The sequence below is a fragment of the Macaca fascicularis genome, chromosome 9 (assembly GCF_037993035.2).
Source record: "Macaca fascicularis isolate 582-1 chromosome 9, T2T-MFA8v1.1".
Lineage (NCBI taxonomy): Eukaryota > Metazoa > Chordata > Mammalia > Primates > Cercopithecidae > Macaca > Macaca fascicularis.
This window is the reverse complement of record NC_088383.1, coordinates 124,586,224-124,611,554: the sequence shown is the minus strand read 5'-3', so window position 1 is coordinate 124,611,554 and position 25,331 is coordinate 124,586,224. Positions and strand designations below refer to the sequence as shown.

The 25,331-nt window shown below is 34.2% G+C and overlaps 1 protein-coding gene across 10 annotated transcripts in view; it reads right to left on the bottom strand.

Moving 5' to 3' along the window:
• ATRNL1 (attractin like 1) overlaps positions 1 to 25,331 on the bottom strand; it is an 842,049-nt gene that overhangs the window by 355,302 nt on the left and 461,416 nt on the right. Inside the window, exon 26 of one of the 10 annotated variants that reach the window (XM_074002847.1) lies at positions 2,580 to 3,431. The exons of 8 other annotated variants lie outside the window; for them this stretch is intronic. In XM_074002847.1, the coding sequence (XP_073858948.1) occupies positions 3,423 to 3,431 (9 nt within the window). In that variant the 3' untranslated portion in view covers positions 2,580 to 3,422. Of the gene's footprint in view, positions 1 to 2,579; positions 3,432 to 25,331 lie in introns of those variants that run through there. One more of the 10 variants, XM_065521454.2, reaches the window with a different exon arrangement.

The window sequence follows — 25,331 nt, the reverse complement described above, 5'->3', positions numbered from 1 at the left end:
GTAAGCTTATTCCATCATCAAGATCTAGTATATTATTTGTAAGTAAGAAAGACAAATTACTAACATCAGATGGAGAGCGAAACCAAAAATCCTGCTCCATTTCCAGGGATCAGAACAGATTGCTCCTCGTGAACAAAAGATGATAGCAACATTGGACGCACAAAAACTTTGGCAGTCAAGGTATTATAAGGAGATAACTGTAGTAAAAACATTTAAATTGATGTATGCCTATAAACTTTGTAAAAATGACACTAAATATATATAATCTATATTTGGTACGTAGTTGTTATGCATAATTAGCCATCTTCTAATATGTCTCTCATGTTAATTTACGTTAAAATTTAATATTTTAAATAATACAAAATGTTACAATCCTCTATTACTTAGGACCTGTATAAAGCTCATAATTGAGATAAATATCTTTGGTAACATATATTTCAAGTACTCATTTAAAAAAGGAAGAAAATTGCAAATACAAAAATGAAGCAAAATAAGATCTCCACATCTGGCCTTAATTGAGTAACAGAGATCAGATTTAACCTCCTGCCATAAATAACTAGAAAAGTGGAGAGAATCTATGAAAGGCTTGCTTCCGGGTATTAGACAATAGGCAGAGAAGCACAGTGATTCTTTAGAGAAGGGAAACAAATAAAGTGAGTCAACAATTGGCCTAGTTCTCTGTCTCGCAGCATGGTATAGCCTGTGATGTTGAAGGGTAGCCTAAATGGGAACTGACTTAAGGAGTAAAAAGGTCTAAGTGCAGAAAGGCTGAGTTGTAGGATGTCAATCAGAAGAGGAGGGATATATGCTGAAAAAGAGCTCTAAATCTCTCTTTGAATTTTTACTGAATCCTAAAAGGCACAAAGGCAGACAAAGGGTGACCAAAAAATGGTGACTTGCACAGTTTCTGAGCTCAGAAAGGGCAGGAAGACCGTGGAGCTCCAACTAGCCAGAGTGGAGTCTTTGCTGCTCATTCAGAGTACTCAATAGAGTACTTTTGCTGATCATTCAGAAAATTCAAAAAGGATATACCTCAATAGTAGGCTGAATTCTAGGAAAAAAGCACAGTCAAGGCTTTCAAAAACAAGCCGCAAAAGAATTAAACCTAATCACAAGTAACTTCACTGTCTAGCAGAATAAAACTCAATGCTTATTAAAAATACAACCAAAATCATACACTCAGTAATGTAAATTTACAAAAATAATGTAAAAATATAGAATGTCTTGAATCAAATAAAAGTTTCTTTGACCAAGAAGCAGGAAATTGACTATAATGAGGGAAAAATAAGTCAGTAAAAAAAAATAGACCCAGAAATGACATCTAAAGAATGACATAGTATATGCAGATGAACAGATACAAGATAGAAGACATTTTTCAAGAAAAACTAGACAAAGATGAAAAAGAAAAGACATTTTTAAGGACCTCCAAGAGGTCTGCCTAGAATTCTATAATAATAAAAATATCTTTGAAAACTGAAGGCAAAATAAAATATTTTCCATATTAAGTGGAAAGAATCTGTTGCCAACCTATCTGAACTAATGAAAACACCAAAGAAACTTTTTCACGAGTAAGGAAAATGATTCTAGCTAAAATCATTTTTAGCTGGACAAAGCAATGGAGAGCAAAGGATAGGGTAAATATTTAGATAAATGTAAAAACTTTTTCATCTCAAAATTTCACTTGAATGAGATTTGATGCCTGTTTATTATGATGCTTGTAACACATATATAAGTTAAATGTACGACACAATGGTATAAGGTACAGGTGGGCGAAATAAATTGTCAGAAGTTTAATACACTGAAATGTAAATAAATTATAAGTTTCTTAAAATTTTAAATATGAGGGTACACTCTAGTGATATAATAATAAATATGTGTAAAATTTTTTACACATATTTACATTACACCATAAAACTCTTGTAATTTTTTAAGTGATATGGGTACTAGAAGCATCGCTTGCTCTAATGTTTGGTCTTTAGCTGTAGTACCTAAAACAGCTTCTAAAATCCTTATAATTTCCTGATTGATGGGGTGTGGGAGTATCTTAATGTAAAGCTCCTAAATCCCTTGGTATTTCCCAGGTGATATTAGCATCTTTTGTTCTAATGAAGTAATTCTTGGTGGGCTTTTGGGTAACTTCAGGAGGGCTGGTCATGAGAATGACTAACTTATCATTAGCTTGTAATTTTCAGTCCTATCCCCTGTCCTCCAGGGAGGGCAGCAGGGCTGAAGACTGAGTTAATTCATTATGCCTATGAAATGAAACCTCCATTAATCTCAAAACTGCAGTTTAAAGAGCTTCCAGGTTGACGAACATCCACGTGCTGGGAGAGTGGCACACCTCCACTACATGGAGACAGAAGCTACTCCACTCAGAAACTTTTCAGACCTTGCCCTATGTACCTCTTCATCTGGCTGTTCATTTGTATCTGTTTTAATATTCCTTATAATAAACCAGTAAATTTAAGTAAAGTGTATCCCTGAGTTACGTGAGTCATTCTAGCAAATTATCAGATGATACGAAGGGGCTATAGGAAGTCCCAATTTATAGCCATTTGGGACTGGACTTGTGATTGCTATTTTTCTTTTTTTTTTTTTGAGACAGAGTCTTACTCTGGCACCCAGGCTGGAGTGCAGTGGTGCGATCTCTGCTCACTGCAAACTTCACCCCCTGGGTTCACGCCATTCTCCTGCCTCAGTAGCTGGGACTACAGGCGCCCGCCACCACGCCTGGATAATTTTTTGTATATTTAATAGAGACGGGGTTTCACTGTGTTAGCCAGGATGGTCTTGATCTCCTGACATTGTGATCCACCCACCTCAGCCTCCCAAAGTGCTTGGATTACAGGCGTGAGCCACTGCGCCCAGCCATGATTGCTATTTCAAGTGAGGGGCAGGCCTGTAGGACAGAGCCTCTAACCTTGTCGAGTCTGACACTAATTCTGAATAGTCAGCGTCAAAATTGAGTAAGCATATAAGACACTAAGTTGGTGTTGAGAGAGTTGATTTCTTTGTGTGTGTAAACAAAAAATCCCAAACATTTAGTGTCAGAAGTATTGTGAGTAAAGAAACAGTTTTCCTTTTACTTTATTTATTTATTTGAGACTGAGTTTTGCTCTTTTGCCCAGGCTGGAGTGAAGTGGCACGATCTCGGCTCACTGCAACCTCTGACCCCAGGGTTCAAGAGATTCTCCTGCCTCAGCCTCCCAAGTAGGTGGGATTATAGGTGCCCACCACCATGCCCAGTTAATTTTTGCATCTGTAGTAGAGACGGGGTTTCACCATATTGGCCAGGCTGGTCTCGAACTCCTGACTCTAGTTGACCACCTGCCTCAGGCTCCCAAAGTGCTAGGGTTACAGGTGTGAGCCACTGAGCCAGGCCTCCTTTTGCTTCAATAAGTTCAAAATCCATGTTGTAAACTCTAGAGCCACTGTCAAAAAGAAAAGTAGATCTAGTAAGAAAATAGTAAAAAAAAAAAAAAAAAAGAAAAAATCCAAACAGTACTTAATTAGCCTGAAAAAAGGAGGGAAATGAGGAAAAAGTGAACAATGAAAATATAGAGAAAAAATTCAGATGGGAGACACATAGTATTGATAATTACATTAAAGTGATGTAGTCTAAACACTGCAATTAGAAATGCAGGTAGAAATTACTGTGCTGGAGTAACGAAAGAGATACAATTATATGCTGTCCATAAGAAACTACTTTTAAATTAAATAAACAGACAAGTTAGAAAGAAAGAAAAATGATATGTTGTGCAACTAGCATAAAAAGCTAGTTGGTTACACTAATATCATAAAAATAGACTTTAGAACATGAGTTAATACTACAAATAAAAAGGGATATTCATCATAATAAGATGTCAAATCATAAACAAGTCATACCAATCCTAAAACTGCATGCATGCAGTAACAAAACTTCAAAGTACATGAAGCAAAACTGACAGAACTGAAAGGAGCAATAGATACATCCACAATTATAGATGGATGTTTCAACACTTCTCTGTCACATTATAGAATAAGCAGACAGAACATTAGCCAGAATATAGAAGACATGAAACTACAAGCAAACATTGTCTAATCTAATTGACATTACAATAATTAACCCAATAATTGCATTTTTTTTCTAACATATATGGGACATGCATGAATGTAGATCATATTCTGAGCCATAAAACACGTTTCCAATAGCAATGCGATGATATGTATATGGTCTACGTATGTGTTCTACGTATGCGGTCTAATACAGAACTAATTAGAATTCAAAAGCAGAAATATATGTGGGAAACAATGTCAAATATTTGGAAATTATACAAAATACTTTTAAGTAAATAAATCATGAGCCAAAGAAGAAATTAAAAGAGCAAATATAACTTATTTTGAAATGAAAAAAATGAAAATGCAACATATCAAAATTGTGAGATGCTACAAAAGCAGAAAAAGAGCAGACTGTAGGAAATGCAATGCAGAAAGGATAATGTTTTCCACAATGGTTCTGGAAAATGTGGACATCCATACAGAGCAAAATAAATAAATAAATAAAAAACCTCAATCCTTACCTTATACCAGACTCTGAAATTAACTTGAACTAATCATATACTCAAATATAAAAGCTAAAACCATAAATTTTTTTAAATGGGAGAAACATTTTTGTAACCGTCAAATAGACGTTTCCTTAAGTAGAACAAAGAAAACACAAACCACAGAATATTTTGTCAAATTCATCAAAATTAAAACACCTGCACTTTGACAGGTAGTAAAAATATAAAAAGCAAGCATACAGACCTGGGAGAAAACACTTGCATTGCATAAAACTGACAAGGGATTTATAACCCAGAACATACCATATAAGAACCCTTTACATCTCAATAATAAGAATACTTCGCCAATTTTAAAAATGAGCAAGAAAATTGAAGACATATATGACAAAAGAGAAACAGATGAAAAGATATTCAATATCATTAGACAACAAAAACTGGAAATTATAACCATGAGATACTAGAGTAAAACTCCTAGAATAGTTACAATGAAAAATACTGAGAATACTACATGCTGGCAAGGATGTGGAGAAACGGGAACTCTCACATGGAGTAGGTGAAATGGGGTATTATACAATCCTTTTGGAAGAGGGTTTGGCATTTCTAATAAAATCAAACACATATTTACAGTAAAATCCATAAATTCTACTATTAGGCATTTACTCAAGTTAAATTTTTAAAAATTTCACAAAAGCTTCTAAACAAACATTTATAAAAGTTTTGGAATAGAACTTGGTGAAATAAATGAATGAAGTGGTATAACACATAAAATTACTTATATATCTCAATATCGTTAAGGTGGGTCAAAGAAGGGAGACAGGAAAAACACACACACACATACATGCTGCATGGTTCTATTTAAATGAAACTCTGGGAAAGACAAAATAAAATCCTTAGTGATAGAAAGCACATGCATGGTTGCCTGGATGGAGATGGGAGTGATGAGTGAATGAAAAGGGTCATGAGGGAACCTCTTGGGATTATGAAAATGTTCTTTATCTCGATTGTGTTGGTGGTTAATTGGATACAATTTTTGTCCAAATTCATTAAGCTATACAGTTAAAATTAATTGCTTTATCGTATATAAGTTATATTTTTATAATACTGATTTTTGAAGTTAGCACATTGCTATAGAGCGACAGTTTTCGTAGTGTAGACAGTGGGTGTTGGGGAGTTCTAAAGAATCTTTTTGAGGTTACAACTAAGTCAAAACTATTTTAATAGTCATTCCAAATTTCCATTTGCCTTTTGCACAGTGATGACGTTTGCCATGATGGTGAAAAAGCAATGATGGGTAAAACTGCTGGAACCTTAGCACAAATCAAAGCAGTGTTAGCAAACTACTAGTAGTCACTGAATTTTCACTGCTAAGCCCTTGTAGAATAACAAAAAAATCCAGGTTTACTTTACTTAAAAATATCCTTGATGCATCAGTAAAATTATTAATTTTATTAAATCTTGACTCAAGTACACCAAATGGGAAGGACAAATACAGCACTTCTGTAACTAATGAAGTATCTCCTGGAAATGCATTTATGAGACTGAGTTGCACGCTGATTTAGCTGCCTTTTGTGAAGCACCATTTTTAGTTGAAAGCACAAGTGACACAAACTATTCACACTAGATATTTTACAGATATTTTCACAAAAATGAATAAAGTCTGTCACTTGAAGAAAAATAACTGACTGTATTTGTCAGCAATGATAAAATAGGAAGGTAAAGCAAAAATCACAGTTTGGGAAAAATTGTATAGTACACTGTGAGCTTGATAGCTTTCCAATACAGTACTTAAAAGCTTGTTCTTATTATATTGGTGGTGATTTCTTGGTATTACAAAATGAAATGGGTCAATATTCAGAAGACCTGCATAACTTAGTGAATCAATATTTTCCAGAGAACCAATGCATGATGCTAGCAAATCTTGCATGGGTACAAAAATATGGAAATAAACTTCAAGAAATTACCACTTGTCAACTTTCAATAAAGTATAACAGAAAAGTATCCGCAACTATGTGTAAATACTTTAAAAATACTCCTCTCTTTTCTAACTATGTATCTGTGTGAGGCTGGATTTTCTTTAAACACCTCAACCCGACGAACGTATTAAAACAGATTAAATGTGAGAAACAGGTATGAGAATTTAGCTGACTTCTATTGAGCCAGGTATTAAAGAAACTTGTAAAGAGTGAAACAAAACCACTCTTCTAGCTTTAAAAAAATATACAGTTACTTTTATAAAGAATATGTTATTTATTATAACAGATATGAGTTTTTCATTATTTTAAAACTGATTTTTACGTTGAGAGGTTGAGGCAGGTGGATCACGAGGTCAGCAAATCGAGAGCATCCTGGTCAACAGGGTGAAACCCCGTTTCTACTAAAAATACAAAAAGTAGCCAGGCATGGTGGTGTGTGCCTGTAGTACTGGCTACTCAGGAGGCTGAGGCAGGAGAATAGCTTCAGCCTGGGAGGTGGAGGTTGCCGTGAGCCGAGATCACACTTCTGCACCCCAGCCAGGGTGACAGAGAGAGATTCCGTCACAAACAATAATAATAATAAATGTTTAAAATAAATAATGTAAAATGTTCTCAATTTAAATTTCCAAAATAGTAAATTTCTAAATTTCTAAATGTAAATTTCTATATTTCTAAAGTAGTAAATATCTATAGTTATACCCTCAGACCAAACAGTCTGAGAGCTGCTATACTGGATAAAGGAATATTGCTGTTAATATGCTGATGCTATTGCTTATTGCTTGCCTGGGCTTGCTCTCAGCCTGCTTCCCCATTTCTTCCTTCCTCACCTATGATGCAACAATTATATAACTATTCACCTCTAGTTAACTTACTATGTTCAAATTAGGTCTATTGCTCTTACGTCTTACAATTTTTCAATAGCAGCTAAATATCTGGATTTGTATGTGAAGATTTTAAATTTTTAAAACACTGTTTAGGCCAAAAACAATCTACGTATCATGAGTTGAGAAGTTCAGTTATATGAACACACCTCAATTTACTACAGAAATGAACAGCAATGTTGTTGAAAACGTCTTAATCTAAAGAGTTCACATAGTGGCCCAGCACGGTGGCTCACGCCTGTAATCCCAGCACTTTGGGAGGCCGAGGTGGGCAGATCACCTGAGGTCCAGTCTGGCCAACATGGTGAAACCCTGTCTCTACTAAAAAATACAAAAATTAGCTGAGTGTGGTGGTGGGCGCCTGTAATGGAGAATTGCTTGACCCAGGATGCAGAGGTTGCAGTGAGCTGAGATCTCCACACTGCATGCCAGCCTGGGTGACAAGAGTGTTACTCCGTCTCAAAAAAAAAAAAAAAAAAAAAAAAAGCTTGCATAAATGAAGTGTTTCATGTAATGTTTACAAAGTTTTTTCTAATATTTTATAATTAAAATTTCATCATTATTAACCCACACTTGTATTCAATTGCCATTTTAATTCACACAACAGATATTTAGTAAACCTAAAAATACAATTCTCTAAAATTGTGTCATCAACATAAACAGGTACATAGATAGACACTATTGTATATTACATTTACTTTATTTCTCAACCTTTCATAAAATTAAGAATTTTGTGTAATTATGAATAAATTATAATTTGAACTAGTTTTTAAATTTACATATGAATATTTGTTACAGAACTTACATGATTCACTACAGCCTTGAATTATTTTTGGTATTACGGAAGAGAAGAACTAATTTCATTTCTCTACTGAGGAAAAAATTTTAGTAAACATAGAGAAAAATTATTACCTTACATTTAAAATAATTTAATGATGTATCCTTTGGAGTAAATATAATCAAAATGTTTTACCAGACTATTTAAACTAGAAGAAACTCATTTAGGACTGACATATTTTGTGAAATGCGAGCTGTGAATACCAAAGGAAATTAACAATATAGTGAAGGATTTTTTTTTACCTTTTTGGTTGTTCATACTTATTGGCAACCAAAATAAATAGGAAATAAATGTAACATTATAAATCAATTATTGTAGTAACAATAAATTTCACTTGATTTTAGGATACCAATAATTAGTCCTATTTGCTAAAGATTGATGTCTCAGATTTATAAATAATATTCTTAAACTAATATTCCTAAAAATAAATGGATTTATAACAATAAGTAATACTCGTATATTACCTTAAGGCTTAACAAAGTACATTTTCACATACAATCTTCCCATAGTCTACCATGTTAAATGTCAATTAATCTGACTGTCATGGGTTTCCAATACTGTCCTAGCTCTACCTTTTAGCCAATTCCAACTAAACACCCCTTCAGCTCACTGATATTTGCCCATTTTCCCTACTGTAAGATGTCAGGTGAAATTACTAAGATAAAAGCACAAAGACCTTCCTTTCCATTTGTGACTACTTTAACTTGTTCATGATAATCCATGAATGTCACTGTGTTTACCATAAGTTGAAAATTGTATGTAGTCATATATTTATTTAAATGATAATTTATGCCAACTGATTCAAATGAGAATAATGACTGGGCCGGCGTGGTGGCTCATGCCTGTAATCCCAGTATTTTGGGAGGCCGAGGCAGGTGGATCATTTGAGGTCAGGAGTTCAAGACCAGCCTTGACAACATGGTGAAACCCCGCATCTACTAAAAGTACAAAAATTAGCTAGGTGTAGTGGCAGGTGCCTGTAATTCCAGCTACTCAGGAGGCTGAGGCAGGAGAATCGCTTGAACCCAGGAGGCGGAGGTTGCAGTGCGCCAAGATCATGTCATTGCACTCCTGCTTGGGTGACAAGAGCAAAACTCAGTCTCAAAAAAAAAAAAACAGAAGAGTAATGACATAATTTGGGAGTAACATTTCCAAACACCAACACAATATACATACAAACCATTATGTAACTTTTACTAATAACACTTATTATAGCTCATACCTGTTTTCTAGTTACGAAACCATGGAGATGAAAACTTGGAACATACCTTTAAAAGTTGTTATCTTTTGACTTGAGATGAAGTAGTTATGACTGGTGATATATTAGTGAAATTATCAGCCCATTCAAGCAATTTCACAATAAATATAATGATATTTTGATTTTAAGTTCTAATGATTAATTGCTAATGCTTCATTATAATTAATCCTAACCTTTCAAATTGAGACCAAATTGTAACATTTCAAGTGAAGAATAATCAATCTATAAAATACTGAGTCATAAATATAAAAAACTGAACAACTGCCATATTGCCATTTTCATGTATAAAAAGATTCAAATGAATCAAATATTATTGTGCACTCAGATCTTAAAAGGAAAAGATAATAAATAGATCCAGCCACTCAAAGTAAGTGTGAGTGTAATATATGAGCAAACAAGGAAATGAAAATCCCTGTTTTTCTTTTTGCACAACAATTAAGCTCTTAACTACTGCCTTAATACATTTAACATATTAAGAGAAAAATGTAAATGGAAAATAAATTACCAAACTCGAAGTGAAAGCACAACAGCTTTTAATAACTATTTTCACTAGTTAGTATATAATATTACAAATCTCATGGCAGTCTATACTCAAAGTAGAAATATAATTCATGTGTGCTTGATATTTTCCAGTTGAAAACTAGTAATTTTATATAGATTATATCAGTGTCTCACACTTGACCCCTTTTAAAGCTAAAGAGAAGTAAGGAAAAAGGGAAGGAAGGAAGAATATGAAGGAAGAAAGGAAGCGGGGGAGGAAGGAAAAAAATTCAAACACCCAAAGTAACCCATAGAAGACTTTAATTAAAATGTCAGAACGGCTATCGTTTTGGACAGGCCTGTGATTGGGAGGAGACTTACCGGATCTTCCATGGTGCCAGTAAGTTTCTATTGATTTACATGAATGTTTATGGATGATGGTTACACAGAAGTGTCCATTCTGTGAAAATTCATCAAGCTATATATTTCTGATTTGTTTACTGTTCTGTATGCAAATTACACCTCAATGTTTATCTAATGAAAAATTTATGACTAGAGACTTGAAAAGAAGGCTCAAGAAGGATGTCATGTACCTCTAAGAGCTCTATTTGACTTGGAGCCACAAACCACCTGATCTCTTTAGAGACACAGAGAATTTAGTTGAAATAGTGTTACTGGCCTGGTGCGGTGGCTCACGTCTGTAATTCCAGCACTTTGGGAGGACGAGGCAGGCTGATCAGTTGAAGTCAGGAGTTTAAGACCAGCCTGGCCAACATGGGGAAACCTTGTCTCCATGAAATATACAAAAATTAGCCAGGTGGTTGTGTACGTCTGTAATCCCAGCTATTTGGTAGGCTGATACAGGAGAATCACTTGAACCCCGAGGCGGAGGTTGCAGTGAGCCATGATTGTGCCACTGCACTCCAGCCTGGGTGAAACAGTGAGACACAGTCTCAGAAAAACAAAACAAAACAAAAAACAAGTATTAGTGAAGAATTATTTTCTTATCCTAGAGTTCCTCATTAGGATATGCAAATTAAGACCCACCCATAGTCACACTATACCTAACTCAAATTTTGAGTCCTTGAGCAAGTTTATTAAAGCAAAGATGAAATTTCCCAGATTAAAAAAGGAAAGCTCATAAAATCTGCTTAAATTTAGCTTAAAAACACATCAATTATATAATCTGTAATATGTGAGAAATATAAAATATTAGGTAATGATTTATAATATAGAAGTCACATATGATATCACGCATATATATGTATAGATTATAGTACTTAGAATTCTTGAAGTATTATTGCTTTTGGATATCAAAGAATAATAAGTGTTTCTCCCTCTTCCAAGAATTCTAAATCACTCATAGGTATACGAAAGTATAGTTTTATTTCTTCTGAATCAATAAAAGAAATATGAATTATGTCACAGCTGATAGAAATAGATCAAATATAAAGATATCTGAAATTGTACTGACGTATTAATATGTTTTAGAGTTTATTTTCTAGCAAGGTATGAAAACTCATCTCTCTTGGGTCATTTAAATATATTAAATAAAGTATATATATTTGGAAGAAAATAATTGTACGCTACCTGTAGAAAAAACAAGATAATTAAATTTTCATTTTAAAACAGGATAATGATAATAAGTGTAAGCAAAATTTTTATTTAAACAACAAAACTACCCATTTGATAACCATCTCAGAATTATTACAAGGAACTGTCTACACCAATTTTGTTTCAATGCAAATTTTAGATATAATTGTTCAATTATATCATTAAAATAGAGATGAATTGAGAATGTTTATGATATAGTTTTAATTGAAAAAATACTATAATATCCACACATACAAAGTATTCTGTTCCATTGGTCTATAAGTCTGCTTTTGTACCAATATCATGTTGTTTTAATTATTGTAGCTTTGTATAGATTTTGGAATTAGGATGTGAGATGCCTCAGCTTTGCTCTTTTTGCTCAAGATCGCTTTGGCTATTTAGCATCTTTTGTGGTGATTAGGTCATGAGGTCCCTGGCCCCATAAATGGATTGATGTTGACATCAAGGGAGTGGGCTAGTTGCCATGAAAATGGGCTTATTATAAAAGGAAGTTCAGCCCCTTCTGGCTCCCTTATGCTTGCATTATTTTGCCCTTCTGCCTTCTGCTATGGGATGATGCAGCAATAAAGCCCTCGCTAGATGCACGCCCCTCAACCTTGAACTTTTCAGGCTCTAGAACTCTAAGAAATACATTTCTACTCATTACAAATTACCCAGTCTGCGTTATAGTGACACAAAATGGACTCAGATAGATAGATAGATAGATAGATAGATAGATAGATAGATAGATAGAGAAAGAGGGACAGAGAGAAACAGAGAAATCAGGAACTCACATTCCCTAAAAAGAATTACAAGTAGGCACATGTGGCTGACTATAATCAAATATATAGAGTTTCAACAACAAAAGCAATTATGTTTTGAGGAAGCTGTGCTGTTAAAAGTGCCACCATCCTGGATAAATAGAAACTGATTGCTAGAGAAAGAAAACAGATGATTTGTAGTATTATTTGGCAATAAAATGTACTTGGATGAATGTTGAAAATATTATACCAAGTGAATACCGCTAGTCATAAAGGACCACATATTATATGAGTTCACTAACATGAAACGTCCAGAATAGGCAAACCCATAGAGGCAAAAAGTAGAGGTGGCTACCTAGGACTTAGCGGGATGGATCAAGGTAGAGATGGGTGGGTCTGCTAATGGTTACATTGTTTCTTTAGGATGATGAAAATGTTCTGAAACTGTAGTGACAGTTGTAGAGTTGTAGAACTTTGTGACTACAGTAAAAGCTGCTGAATCGTACACTAAATGAATAAAATGTATGGTGTATAAATTATATTTTAAGAAACACCATCATTGGCAATCTCTTGTTTGTTTGTTTCAACTTTTAGATACAGGAGATATGTGTGCAGGATTGTTACATGGATATATTGCACAACGCTAAGGTTTGGGGTATACTGATCCCATCATCCAGGCAGTGAGCATAATACCCAACAGTTTTTCAAACCTTGTCTCTCCATCCCTCACTCCACCCCTGGCAGTCCCCAGTATCTACTGTTTCCATCTTTATGACCTTGTGTATCAAATGTTTAGCTCCCACTTAGAAGTGAGACTATCCAGTATTTGGTTTCTGTTCCTGTGCTAATGAGCTTAGGAAAATGGCCACCAGCTACATACATGCTGCTGCAAAGGGTATGATTTTTTCTTTTTTATGGCTGCATAGTATTCCATGCTGTATATGTACTACATTTTCTTTATCTACTCTAATTTTGATGTGCACTTAGGTTGCTACTATGTCTTTGCTATTGTGAATAGTACTGTGATGAAAATAAGAGTGCATGTGTCTTTTTGGTAGAACAATTTATTTTCTTTTGGATACATGTGCAGTAATGGGATATATACCCAATCATCAAATGGTAGTTACAAGTTATTTGAGTAATCAGCTACTTTCCATGTAGTTGAAATAATTGAGATTCCCACCAAAGTATATAAGCATTTTGGACCTTCTTTGGACCAATGTTATAGGTAGAAGAAAGGTTGAGAAACTACACAGTGCCAGGAGACAATGTTCCATGAATATTTCATGTTTCTGCATGGTCAGAGTTTCCTGAACAAAAATTCCAAGTAACACGGGTTAAAAATGATTGAACAGCAAATAAGTCTTGTACAATAAAGATAGAAATTTCCAAGAAAATTTATGGACATCTCCCTCAGAGAGTTTTATTTACATTCCAGAGTGGTGAAGTAGAGATCTCTCCATCTTCTCCCCAGAGAGGACTTGCTTACATTCTAGAGAAGGTTCCCTCTCTCTAGAGGGAGTATGTCCCTCTCTCTAGAGGCAGTAGGGCCACATGTGCCAAGTACCCTATATAAGCTCCAAGATTCATAACTTCAGAGTTCCTCTCCTGTGTCATAAACCCCATTTTCTGTGCACGATATATCTGGTACTATGTTATCTTGTGGGAAACTGAGGTATAGGGAAGTGACACAGGTTACTTTGTGAGTAAAACGTCTAGCTCCAAACCAGAGGTCTCAAGATATTGCTAATATGTGTGTGTGTATTTTTGTGTATTCATATATGCTAGTGTGTGTATACAAAATATGTATTAATATATACACGTATACGTGCATATCTTATATGTCCAAGTACAGTGGTACCTAGAACCTTTCATGGTTTCAGACTCAGTGCTCAGATCCAAAAAAGGCAGATTCTCAGATGCCGTGTTCAGAAATAAGGAAGTGAGATAATTGAAACAGACGGATTTGCCAGAGGCCAGAGCCAAGAGTCATGAACTATAACTAGGGAGTTGTTCCCAGAAAACCTAAGCAAAGATTTCCCACTCACACAGGAAGGGGGATGGTGAAACCTCTGACCAACGAAGTTCAGAAATGCTAGTATTCAGGGACTACTATATGCATCCATCTTTCTATTTCCAATTAAAGTGTTTATTATGATTATCTTCTTCTGTTTCCCCATTGAATGTTGAATGTGGTGAGTAAGGAGCCAGATAACTTGCATTTTTACTTCAAGGCTATTAAGATTAGACAATTAGATGAGATTTTGAGTTTCTTCCTGGAGGAGGCAGGTGGGAAGTGACTATATTCTATATACAAAAGGAAGGGAAGTATGTATGATAAAATAGACTGTAGTAGATTTATTAATATTCATAAATATTCCTCTTCCCTTCCTCTACTCCATAGTAGTAGTATGTTTTCTTCATATATTTATTTACTGGACAAGCAATGGACCTAGAACACAAATAATAAAGAGCACAAGCAGAAAAAAATATTAAACGTGTACCAAAACAAACAATAACTAGACAACCAAAGGTTAACACACAGAAAGAAAGCAAACTGCTAAAGAAAATAACTTTTAAGATGATGATTAAAAACAGGGTGACACTAAAGATTCAAGCCTCTTCAACATGAAGAACAAAAGTAAGTCATGTGCTTAATAAGCCTACTCATCTTCTTAGGCTATGTATTCGTTTAAAATTCGTTAAAATTTCTGCATCTCTATCTGAAAGAAGCACTCAGACCTTTTAAATTTCTGTGGCCTATGGCAGTAAATGATCGTTATCTTTTAACGATCAGGCTCTACAATTCAGATTTACTCTTAAGGCTGGAGGAGTCAATGCTTTTAATGTAACTAACACTACATTGTATTATTTTGCGGCAGTATATTTTGCATTGTGAATCTGACAATGTTAAAACAAACTGCTATATTAAAGCTAACTTACAGAGAACCATCACAAAGGTGTGTCAGATAGAATTCAGTTTCACACAGAAAATAATAAACAAGAGCAATGAAGATGCCCTCTCACCAGCGGAACTGTATGACAAAACTGGTACTAACCATGATGAGCTCCTGACCTTTCTTGTGGAAGACTAACAGTAACCTATCGTTAATAACCAATTTGACATTTCTCATGAAAAGACTTTTCGGAAAAATTATGTGTTACATAAATAATTTTAAATCAAAGCAATGTAATTCAAAGTTACAATCAAAATTAATGAGATTTGCTAAATTTTTGTCAAAAATTATCGCTAAAAAGACAGACATAACTGTGTATCATGATCTAGGCCAAGGAAACATATCATCCTAACACTCAAACAATAAGGGGGTGAGGGAAATTTTACTTGTGTTTTTGGAAGCATTTGAAAGTAGACTTTGTACACTGAGAATTTAAGCTTTGTGAGGTCTGGAACTCTAACACAATTACTGTCAAAGGAACAGATATCAAAATATAGTTCCTATAACAATTTAATGTGTTTTCTTCATTAAGTAAATGAGAATCCAATGACAAAGCCAGGATAATTATAAAATACTGTGAATAAATACAATATTTTCCATACTGATATAGTAAGGCCTAAGAACTTTTTGACCAGGATTATTGATCAAAGAGTAATTAATTTTAAATAGGTTATTTAAATATTCCTCCAGCTTTATATAAGTAATAACCATTGCACATAATCCCCTGAAATTATTGGCAGAAGTTAGTTTATGGTTTTTTTTGTTTTGTTTTGTTTTGTTTTTTGAGACAGTCTCGCTTTGTTGCCCAGGCTGGAGTGCAGTGGTGCGACTTCGGCTCACTGCAAGCTCCGCCTCCCGGGTTCATGCCATTCTCCTGCCTCAGCCTCCCAAGTTGCTGGGACTACAGGCGCCCACCACCATGCCCAGGTAATTTTTTGTATTTTTAGTAGAGACGGGGTTTCACCATGTTAGCCAGGATGGTCTCAATCCCCTGTCCTCATGATCCGCCCATCTCGGCCTCCCAAAGTGCTGGGATTACAGGTGTGAGCCACCGCGCCCGGCCTCAAAAATATCTTAATATATTATAGTCAAAGTCTAATTATATCCTAAATTATTCTTTCTTTCCAGTATCTACCATCACAAATCATTGAGATATGCATTTTTATTATATTTCTTATCAAATCTCTGTATCTTATCTATTTGCCATTCTCACAACCACTACTGATCAATATATTACCAGCTGGAATGATAGTCATAACTTATTTAGCACTGAAAATTCAGTCTAATCCTCTGAAAAAAATGCTAAACATGGAAAATGCAACAACTGCAAGGAAATTACTTATACTTGTTTTATATCTACCATTCTGTTCCAAGGACATTTGCAGTGGTAATATCTGCAAGATGGAAGAATAGGAAGCTCTTGATTTTCCCTCCTTCCATAGATGCACCAAATAAATATCTACACATTGGTCAATCCCTCTAGGAGAAAACCAGAAACTAGTTGAGAGACTTCTATATACTGGGAAAATAAGAATATACCCACATCAATACAGGTAGGAAAATCTGGGACACACTCACACACAAACCTTACCTAGGGATAGTTAGTACTTTATGACTGGGAAGGAATCCTGAACTCCCAGCTTTTCCGTGAGTAGTAAAGGGCTTAAACCACACATACAGCACCCCAATTTTAGTTGTTTCTCCCAAAGGGTTTGGTTCCTAAAACACTTAGCTTTGAAAGCAGAAAGAACTTTGCATTCATAAGTCTTCCTAGGCACAGAATACTGTGGAAGGCCATCTTACTAAATTTGTGGCTTTTGACAGAAGAGCACAGATACTGCCATTCTGTGTCTCTCAGGAAGGGACTTGGGAGAACAATGCTCTGACCTCTCTATCTGCCAATTGTCTAAGCTCCAGATTGTGTCCCCCACTGGTTGAGACCATCAGAAGCTGCAGGGCAAAAGAGGCTCATTGATGTAGTCCACAGATAAATCACCATCCATGGCACAGAGCTGAGGTCAGAGTTGGGGGTAGGAGAGGTATGGGAAGGGAGGATGGTCTAGAATGGTTCTGGAGAGCCAAACTGATCCTACATATTGGGTTTAACATTTTCCATCCTTTCATTTTCAACAGTACTGTCTCTTTATGTTTTAGGGGTGTTTTAGTAAAAAAAAGAGGCAAATTTCCATTTATTACCCAGTCTGATAGTCCCTGTGTGACCTAGTGAATTTGCATTTATCATGTTTATATTATGCTTGAATTTGCTTTTCATTTCTTAATCCTTTCTCTTTTTTTTTTCATTTCATTTGAATTAATAAATTCCTCTCCTTTCTCCATTACTTCTTCTATTCTATTTCTTTTCTCTACTGGTTTGGAAGATAAACTTTGTTATTTCATTGGTTAAAATGGATATTTTTTACATCTACTTTAAAAGTTTAGTGTCAATGGTTTCTTTACATACCTTCCAAACTTTGTAAGAATGGAAGACCTGTTTACCTTGGATCAATCTCTGTCCTGACTTACATCTGATTATTATCCACTACTTTAGCTATATCCTTTTTACAATAGTTTGAAATTATCATACATACACACATATATATTTTAATTTATATATATCAAACTAGACTTTTCATATTTAATTTTTATGTTTCTATGAGTTTTAATGCATGTGATTTTTGAATGGGTGCACTTCTAATAGCTATGCCGCTAGGTCAGAGTGTGTAGTTCAAATGAGATGCAGGAATTTCCCACAGATCCTCTTCCTGGCTCAGTGCAGAGTGAGTAAGGGGTAAACTCCTGTCCTCAGCTTCTCCCTGAGAATACACATCTAACATGCCAACTTTTCCAGATACATCTCAAGGGACTGGCTTCTATCTTGTCTGTCTTGGGGCACTGACAAAACTTGGCACATATTAATCGGGTATCACTAAAAAAAAGATAGAGATTAAGATAAGCATAAAAGTTGGGGCACCTAGAATCTCTTGCTGATTAGTGAGGTACATCTCTTACAAGACACTAGTCCGATAACACAGGGAGAGACAGTTGTCTTAGCAAATGTGCAGAAACCAACACAGAGTGTCAATAAAAGTGAAGAAACAAAGAAATATGCTCCAAATAAAAAACCAAGATAAATCTCCAGAAACCAGCCTTAATGAAATAAAGCTATGTGATTTACCCAAGGGAAAATTCAAAGAAACAGTCATAAGGGTGTTCACACCAAGGTCAGGAAAACAATGCATGACAACCTGAGAATTTCAACAAAATGATAGAAAATATTAAAACGCACCAAACAGAAATCATAGAGTTGAAGATTACAATAACTGAACTGAAAAAATCAATAGAGGAATCTATTGATCAGCAAAACTGAAGATAGGTCATTGGAAATTAATCTAAGTAGAAAATAATGAAAAAGACTGAAGACAGCTTATGGGAAACAATTATATAAATTATAGGAGGATGAGAAGGAGAAAAAAAAGAAAAAGGGACAAAAAGAGTATTCAAAGAAATAATGGCTGAAAACTTTCCAAACCAGGGAAAGAAAACAGAAATCCAGATTCAGGAAACCTAAGGCACACCACATAATATGAATCCAAAGAGTTCCACACTAAAACACATTGTAATTGATTCGACAAAAGTTAAAGACAGAGAGAATTTTGAAAGCAGTGAGAGAAAAAAGGCTTGTTACTCAGAAAATGCCATCAGATTATCAGTTGATTTTTCAGTAGAAATATTGCAGGCCAGAAGGGAGCAGAATAATATATTCAAAATGCTAAAAGAAACAAATTGCCAACTAAGAATTCTATACCCAGCAAACAGCCTTTCAAAAACAAAGGGAAGATAAAGACTTCCACAGACACACAAAAGCTGAGGGAGTTTATCACCAGTAGACATGTCTTATGAGAAATGCTGTAGGAAGTCACTGAAGTTGAAACAGCACAATGCTGAACAGCAACATGAATGAACACCAAAGTATGAAACTTATTAGCAAAGGTAAATATATAGGAACAGAAAGAATATTGTATTACTGTAAGAGTGGTAGATAGATATATGGTAATTTGCTATAAAAAGTAAAAGAGAAAAGTTTCAAATACAACTATAACTAAATTGGGTGAATGGTTCTACAATATAAGTAGTTGTAAATTGTGACATCAGCAGTGTATAATGTGAGGAAAAGAAAAGTAAAATCCGTGAATTCTGGCATGCAAGTGAAGTTAAGTTGTTATCAGCTAAGCACAGACTGTTATAACTACTAGATATTTAAGCCCCTTCATAACCACAAAGAAAATACCTATAAAAGTTACACAAAAGAAAAAGGAACTGCAATTAAAACCTAGCAATATGAACAATAAAACAAAAAAGAGGCAGGAAGTAAGAAAAAGAGGAACAAAAGAACCACAACACAAAAAGAAAACAGTCAACAAAATGGCAATAGTAAATCATTCCTTGTTAATTATCACTTTAAATATAAATGGTTTAAGCTACCCAATAAAAAGATATAGACTGGCCGTATGAATTTTAAAATCCAAGATTCAACTATATTCATCTATAAGACACTCACTTTTGATTCAAGAACACACATTGGCTGAAAGTGAAGGGATGGAAAAAGACGTTTCACGCAAATGGAAACCAAAAGAAAGCAGGGAAGCTAAGCTAATATCTGACAATAGATTCTAAGTCACAAACTGTAGCAAGTGACAAAGAAGGTCAATGATAATTACAGAAAGTCAATATAATTATAGAAGGTCAATATAATAATAAAGAGATTATTCCATCAAGAAGACATATTATACACATATATGCATCTTAGATCAGAGAATATAAACATATAAAGCAAACATTAACAACTAAAGAGAGAAATAGACAGCAATAATGATAGAGAACTTTGATACTACACTTTCAATAATGGATAGATCATCCAGATGAAAATTCAATAAAGGAACATTAAACTTAAGCTATACCTTAGACTTAATCAACACATATAGGACATTCTATTCAACAGTAATGGAATACACATTCCTATTAAGTACACATGTAATAGTCTCTAGGATAGATCACGTTAGACCACAAAACAATTCTTAACAAATTTAAGAAGATCAAAATCATATCAAGAATCTTTACTGACAACAATGGTATGAAAATAGAAATCAATGAGAGTAGAAAAATGGAAAATTCACAAATATGTGTAAATGAAACCAAATGCTTCTGAAAATGCAGTCAAGAAAAAAACTCAAAAGTATGTTGAGACAAATGAAAATGGAAATACAACATAAGAAAACTTATAGGACGCAGCAAAAGCAATCTAACAAGAAAGCTTAAAGTGAAAAATGTTTACTTTAAAACAGAAGAAAGATCTCAACACACCTCACATCAAGAAACTAGAAAAAGAACAAATTGAACCAAAAGTTAGCAGAATGAAGACACTAATAAAGACCAGCATAGGAATCAAATAGAAAATTGAAAAACTATAGAAAATATTAACAAAACTAAAAATTTTTTGAAAATATAAACAAAACCAATAAACCCTCAGCCAGAAGAAGAAAGAGAGAGGATGACATTAAAATTAGATATGAAAGAGGAAACACTATAAGGGATACCTCAGAAACAAAAAAGGATCATAAGAAATATTATGAACAATTACTTGCCAAAAATTGGATAATCTAGAGGAAATAAATTCCTGGAAACATACAACATATAAAGACTGAAGAGAGAAGAAATAGCCTGAAAAGACCAATGACAAAAAAAGTGATTGAAGTGGTAATCGAAATCCTTCTAACAACAACAAAAGCCTCAAATCAGAATTTACAGCAGAATTCTGCCAATTATTAAAAGAAGAATTAATATCAGTAATTCCTAAACACCTCCAAAAAATGAAAATAGAGGGAATACCTCCAAACTCATTTGATGAAACTAGTATCACCCTCACATCAAAGCTGACAGAGACACCACGAGAAAAGAAAACTATACGCCAATGTTGCTGCTGAACATAGATGCAAAAATCTTCAACAAAAAACTCGCAAACTAAATACAACAACACATCAAAAAGATTATTCACCATGACTAAGTGGAATTTATTCTTGGGAAGCAAGTTTGCTTTAACATACATGAATCAATACATGTGACATACCACATTAAAGGATGAAAGATAAAAACCACAGGATCAAGTCAAAGATACAATAAAAGCATTTGACAAAGTCAATATCTGTTCATGATTTTTTTAAATCTTAAAAAATTAGGTACAGAAGGAAATGTCTTGAACATAATAAAGGTCATTGATGAAAAGCCCAAAACTAATATCATAATCAATGGGAAAAAACTGAAAGCTTTGCCTCTAATATATGGTACAATGTAAGGATTTCCACTGTCTCTGCTTCTATTAAACATAGTACTGATAGTACTAGCAGGAGCAATCAGACAAGAAAAAGAAATTAAAGGTATCAAAATTGAAAAGGAAGAATAAAATTATAACTGCTTATAGACTGATCATGATTATACATGTAAAATACCCTATAAGACTACACACACACACGCACACACACACACACACAACCTGTTAGAACTAACAAAACTAACAAATTCAGTAAAGTAGTAGCGTACGAAATTAACATGGTAAGATCAGTTGCATTTCTTTATATCAACAATGATCTATTAGACACACAATTAAGAAAACAATTCCATTTATAATGTCATCAAAAAGAATAAACTACTTAGGAATAAATTTAACCAAGAAAGTAAAAGATCTGAACAATAAAAACTATAAAATATTGATTAAAGAAACTGAATAATAAATGGAAAGTTCTGTGTTAATGGATTAAAGAATTAATATTGTCAAACTATCCATACTACCCAAAGAACTCTGCAGATTCAACAGAATCCCTATTAAAATTCCAATGATATTTTTCATAGAAATAGAAAAAACAATATCAAAGTTTGACTAGAACCACAGACTCTAAATAGCCAAAACAATCTTAGAAAGAAAAACAAAGTTGGAAACATACCACTTTCTGATTTCAAATTATATTATGAAACCATAGTGATTAAATATTATGATACTGGCATTAAAACACACAGACCAACGGAACCAAAAAGAGAGTTTCAGAAATAAATCCGAGCACATATAGTAAGTTATTTTCCAGAAGGCCACCAAGAGGACACAATAGGGAATGGATAGTCTCTTCCATAAATGGTGGTGGGAAAACTGAATGTCAACATGCAAAGAAATGAAAATGACCATTATCTTACAGCATTCACAAAAATCAACTTAAAATGAATTAAAGACCTAAATACAAGACCGCAAACTGAAAAACTCTTAGATGAAAATATAAGGAAAAGCTCTCAGATATAAATCTGGGAAATAATTTTTTGGGGTATCACAGCAAAAGCTCAGGCAACAAAACCAAAATTAAGAAATGAGACTCTATCATACTAAGTTACTTCTGCATAGCAAAATAAACAATCAACAAAAGAAAAGGCAGCTAAGGACTGGGAGAAAACACTTGCAAACCATGTATGTGTAAGGGGTTCATATCCAAAATATGTAAGAAATTCATACAACTCAATAGTAAAAAAAAAAAACCTAATTTTAAAAAGGGGAAAGAACATAAATAGACATTTCTCCAAATAAGACATAGAAATGGCTAACGGATATATGGTAAGGTGCTCAACAACACTAAGCATCAGGGAAATGCAAATCAAAACCATAATGAGATATCACCTGACACATGTTATGATGGCTATTACAAAAAAGACAAGAGATAAAAAATGTTGGCAAAGATTTGGAGGAAAGTGAACCCTGTACACTATTAATTGAAATGTAAATTAGCACAGCTATTACTGAAAACTATATCGAGATTCCTCAAAAAATGAAAAAAAGAAATATCATATGGCTCAGAAATCTCTCTACTTTGTATATGTACATCCAAAGGAAACGAAATCAGCACTTCACAGAGCTATCTGTGATCCACGTTCACTGCGGCATTATCCACAACAGCCTGGATATGGAAACAACTCAGGTGTCCATCAATGCATGAATGGATAAAGAAATTGTGGTGTATATACCACGGAATATATTTAGTCTTAAAAAAAGAGATACTGGCATTTGTGGCAACATAGATGAGCCAGGAGGATATTATGCTGCGTGAAACGAACCAGACACAGAAAGAAAAGTACTGCATGATCTCACCTATATGTGAAATCTAAAAACAGTTCAAATATATACAAATAGGGAGAATAACAGTGGTTTTCAGGGGGAGAGAGGCAGAGCAAAAGGAGAGATATTCATCAAAGTACAAACCTGAAGTTACATAGGATGACTAATTATAGAGATCTGATGTATAGTTGAAAAATTATAGCTAAAAATACTGTATTGTATATTGAAAATTTGCTAAGAGAGTAGATTTCAGGTGCTTTTACCACAAAAAAGGTGAGAGCTTACTTATAATAATCATTTCACTATGTATATGTATATCAAAACATTATCTTGTACACCTTAAATATATGCAATGAAAAATAAATAAAAAATAAAAAATAATATTTGCAAAAATGCAATTGTGGCAAGTAGGTGACATTAGCATGCAGAAAGAAAAAGGTTTCTAACACTTGGGAAACACTAACAGAAATGGCAAATGACTATGTGATGAACAATGAAATGAAAGTAAAACACATTATAAAACATGTTGAAAAACACTCCAGATGTCAACAACACTAAAACTTCAGACATTCAGATAATAAATGCAAGAAAGTATACAGAGTTTACTTCTCAACTTAATCCTAGTTAGGGCAGAATTCTGACACTATTCTCTGCTTTATTGCAAATGAGCATGAACATTCTTTAATGCAATGCATTCTGTTTTAAAGGTTTTACTACACACATAATTGCTCAAATCTCAGTTCTAGCTTAGTAAACAAAATGACTTGAAAGTCGATGGTCCATTAACAACACATATTTTCTAAAACTCAACATTAAGTGGTAAAAGATGAATATATATTACATGCTCTACTTAAATCATTTTTAAAATATGATTTTTTTTTTTTTTTTTTTGAGACGGAGTCTTGCTCTGTCGACCGGGCTGGAGTGCAGTGGCCGAATCTCAGCTCACTGCAAGCTCCGCCTCCCAGGTTTCCGCCATTCTCCTGCCTCAGCCTCCCGAGTAGCTGGGACTACAGGCGCCCGCCACCTCGCCCGGCTAGTTTTTTGTATTTTTTAGTAGAGACGGGGTTTCACCGTGTTAGCCAGGATGGTCTTGATCTCCTGACCTCGTGATCCACCCGTCTCGGCCTCCCAAAGTGCTGGGATTACAGTAAACATCGTTGCTTTTTCCTTGCACCTTTTAAACTCGTTGTTATAATGGAAAGTGCTTAAACACTCTTTATCCCAAGAATTTATAAAATATATATATATTTATATTTATTATATATATTTTATATATATTTATTTATAAAAATAAATTTTATTTTAAAATATCTATAAGTTCAGTTACATCATATTATGCACATTGAGTCAGACCTAAAATGCCATAACCTGTTTTGAAATATTGTCTCAACCAATTTCCACAGGTTATAACCATTTCAAAGTGATTTACATTTGTCTATTAGCAATTTTATTTAATTAAGAGATGTTTCTAATATTTTACAAAGAAAATAGGCTAGGTTTAACATTAATAAGCAAAAAGGCAGAGAGGTGGAAAGTTTTGTGCCAGCACCCTATGTGTAGGAAATTGGTAGTCAATAACAGGGCTGAGCAAACCTTAACTGCCTTTGGTATCAGCAATGGCCAGAGAATTTCTAGGGCTCCTGAAATCAGCATGCAGAAATCAACTAAGGAGCATCTGGTGCCCAAGTAACATAGGATTTAAATGTGATTGAGACGGAAGTAGATGGGAACACATTTAGCAAGGAATTTCAGCCAAATATTCAGTACAAGTTGCGGCAAATATAAAAGATTAAGATACATGGTAGATTTGATATTAAATATTTTTGATAATGAAATACTACTGTCTTTTGCTATAAGTTCCTAAAAACGGAGGGGGGCGGAGCAAGATGGCCGAATAGGA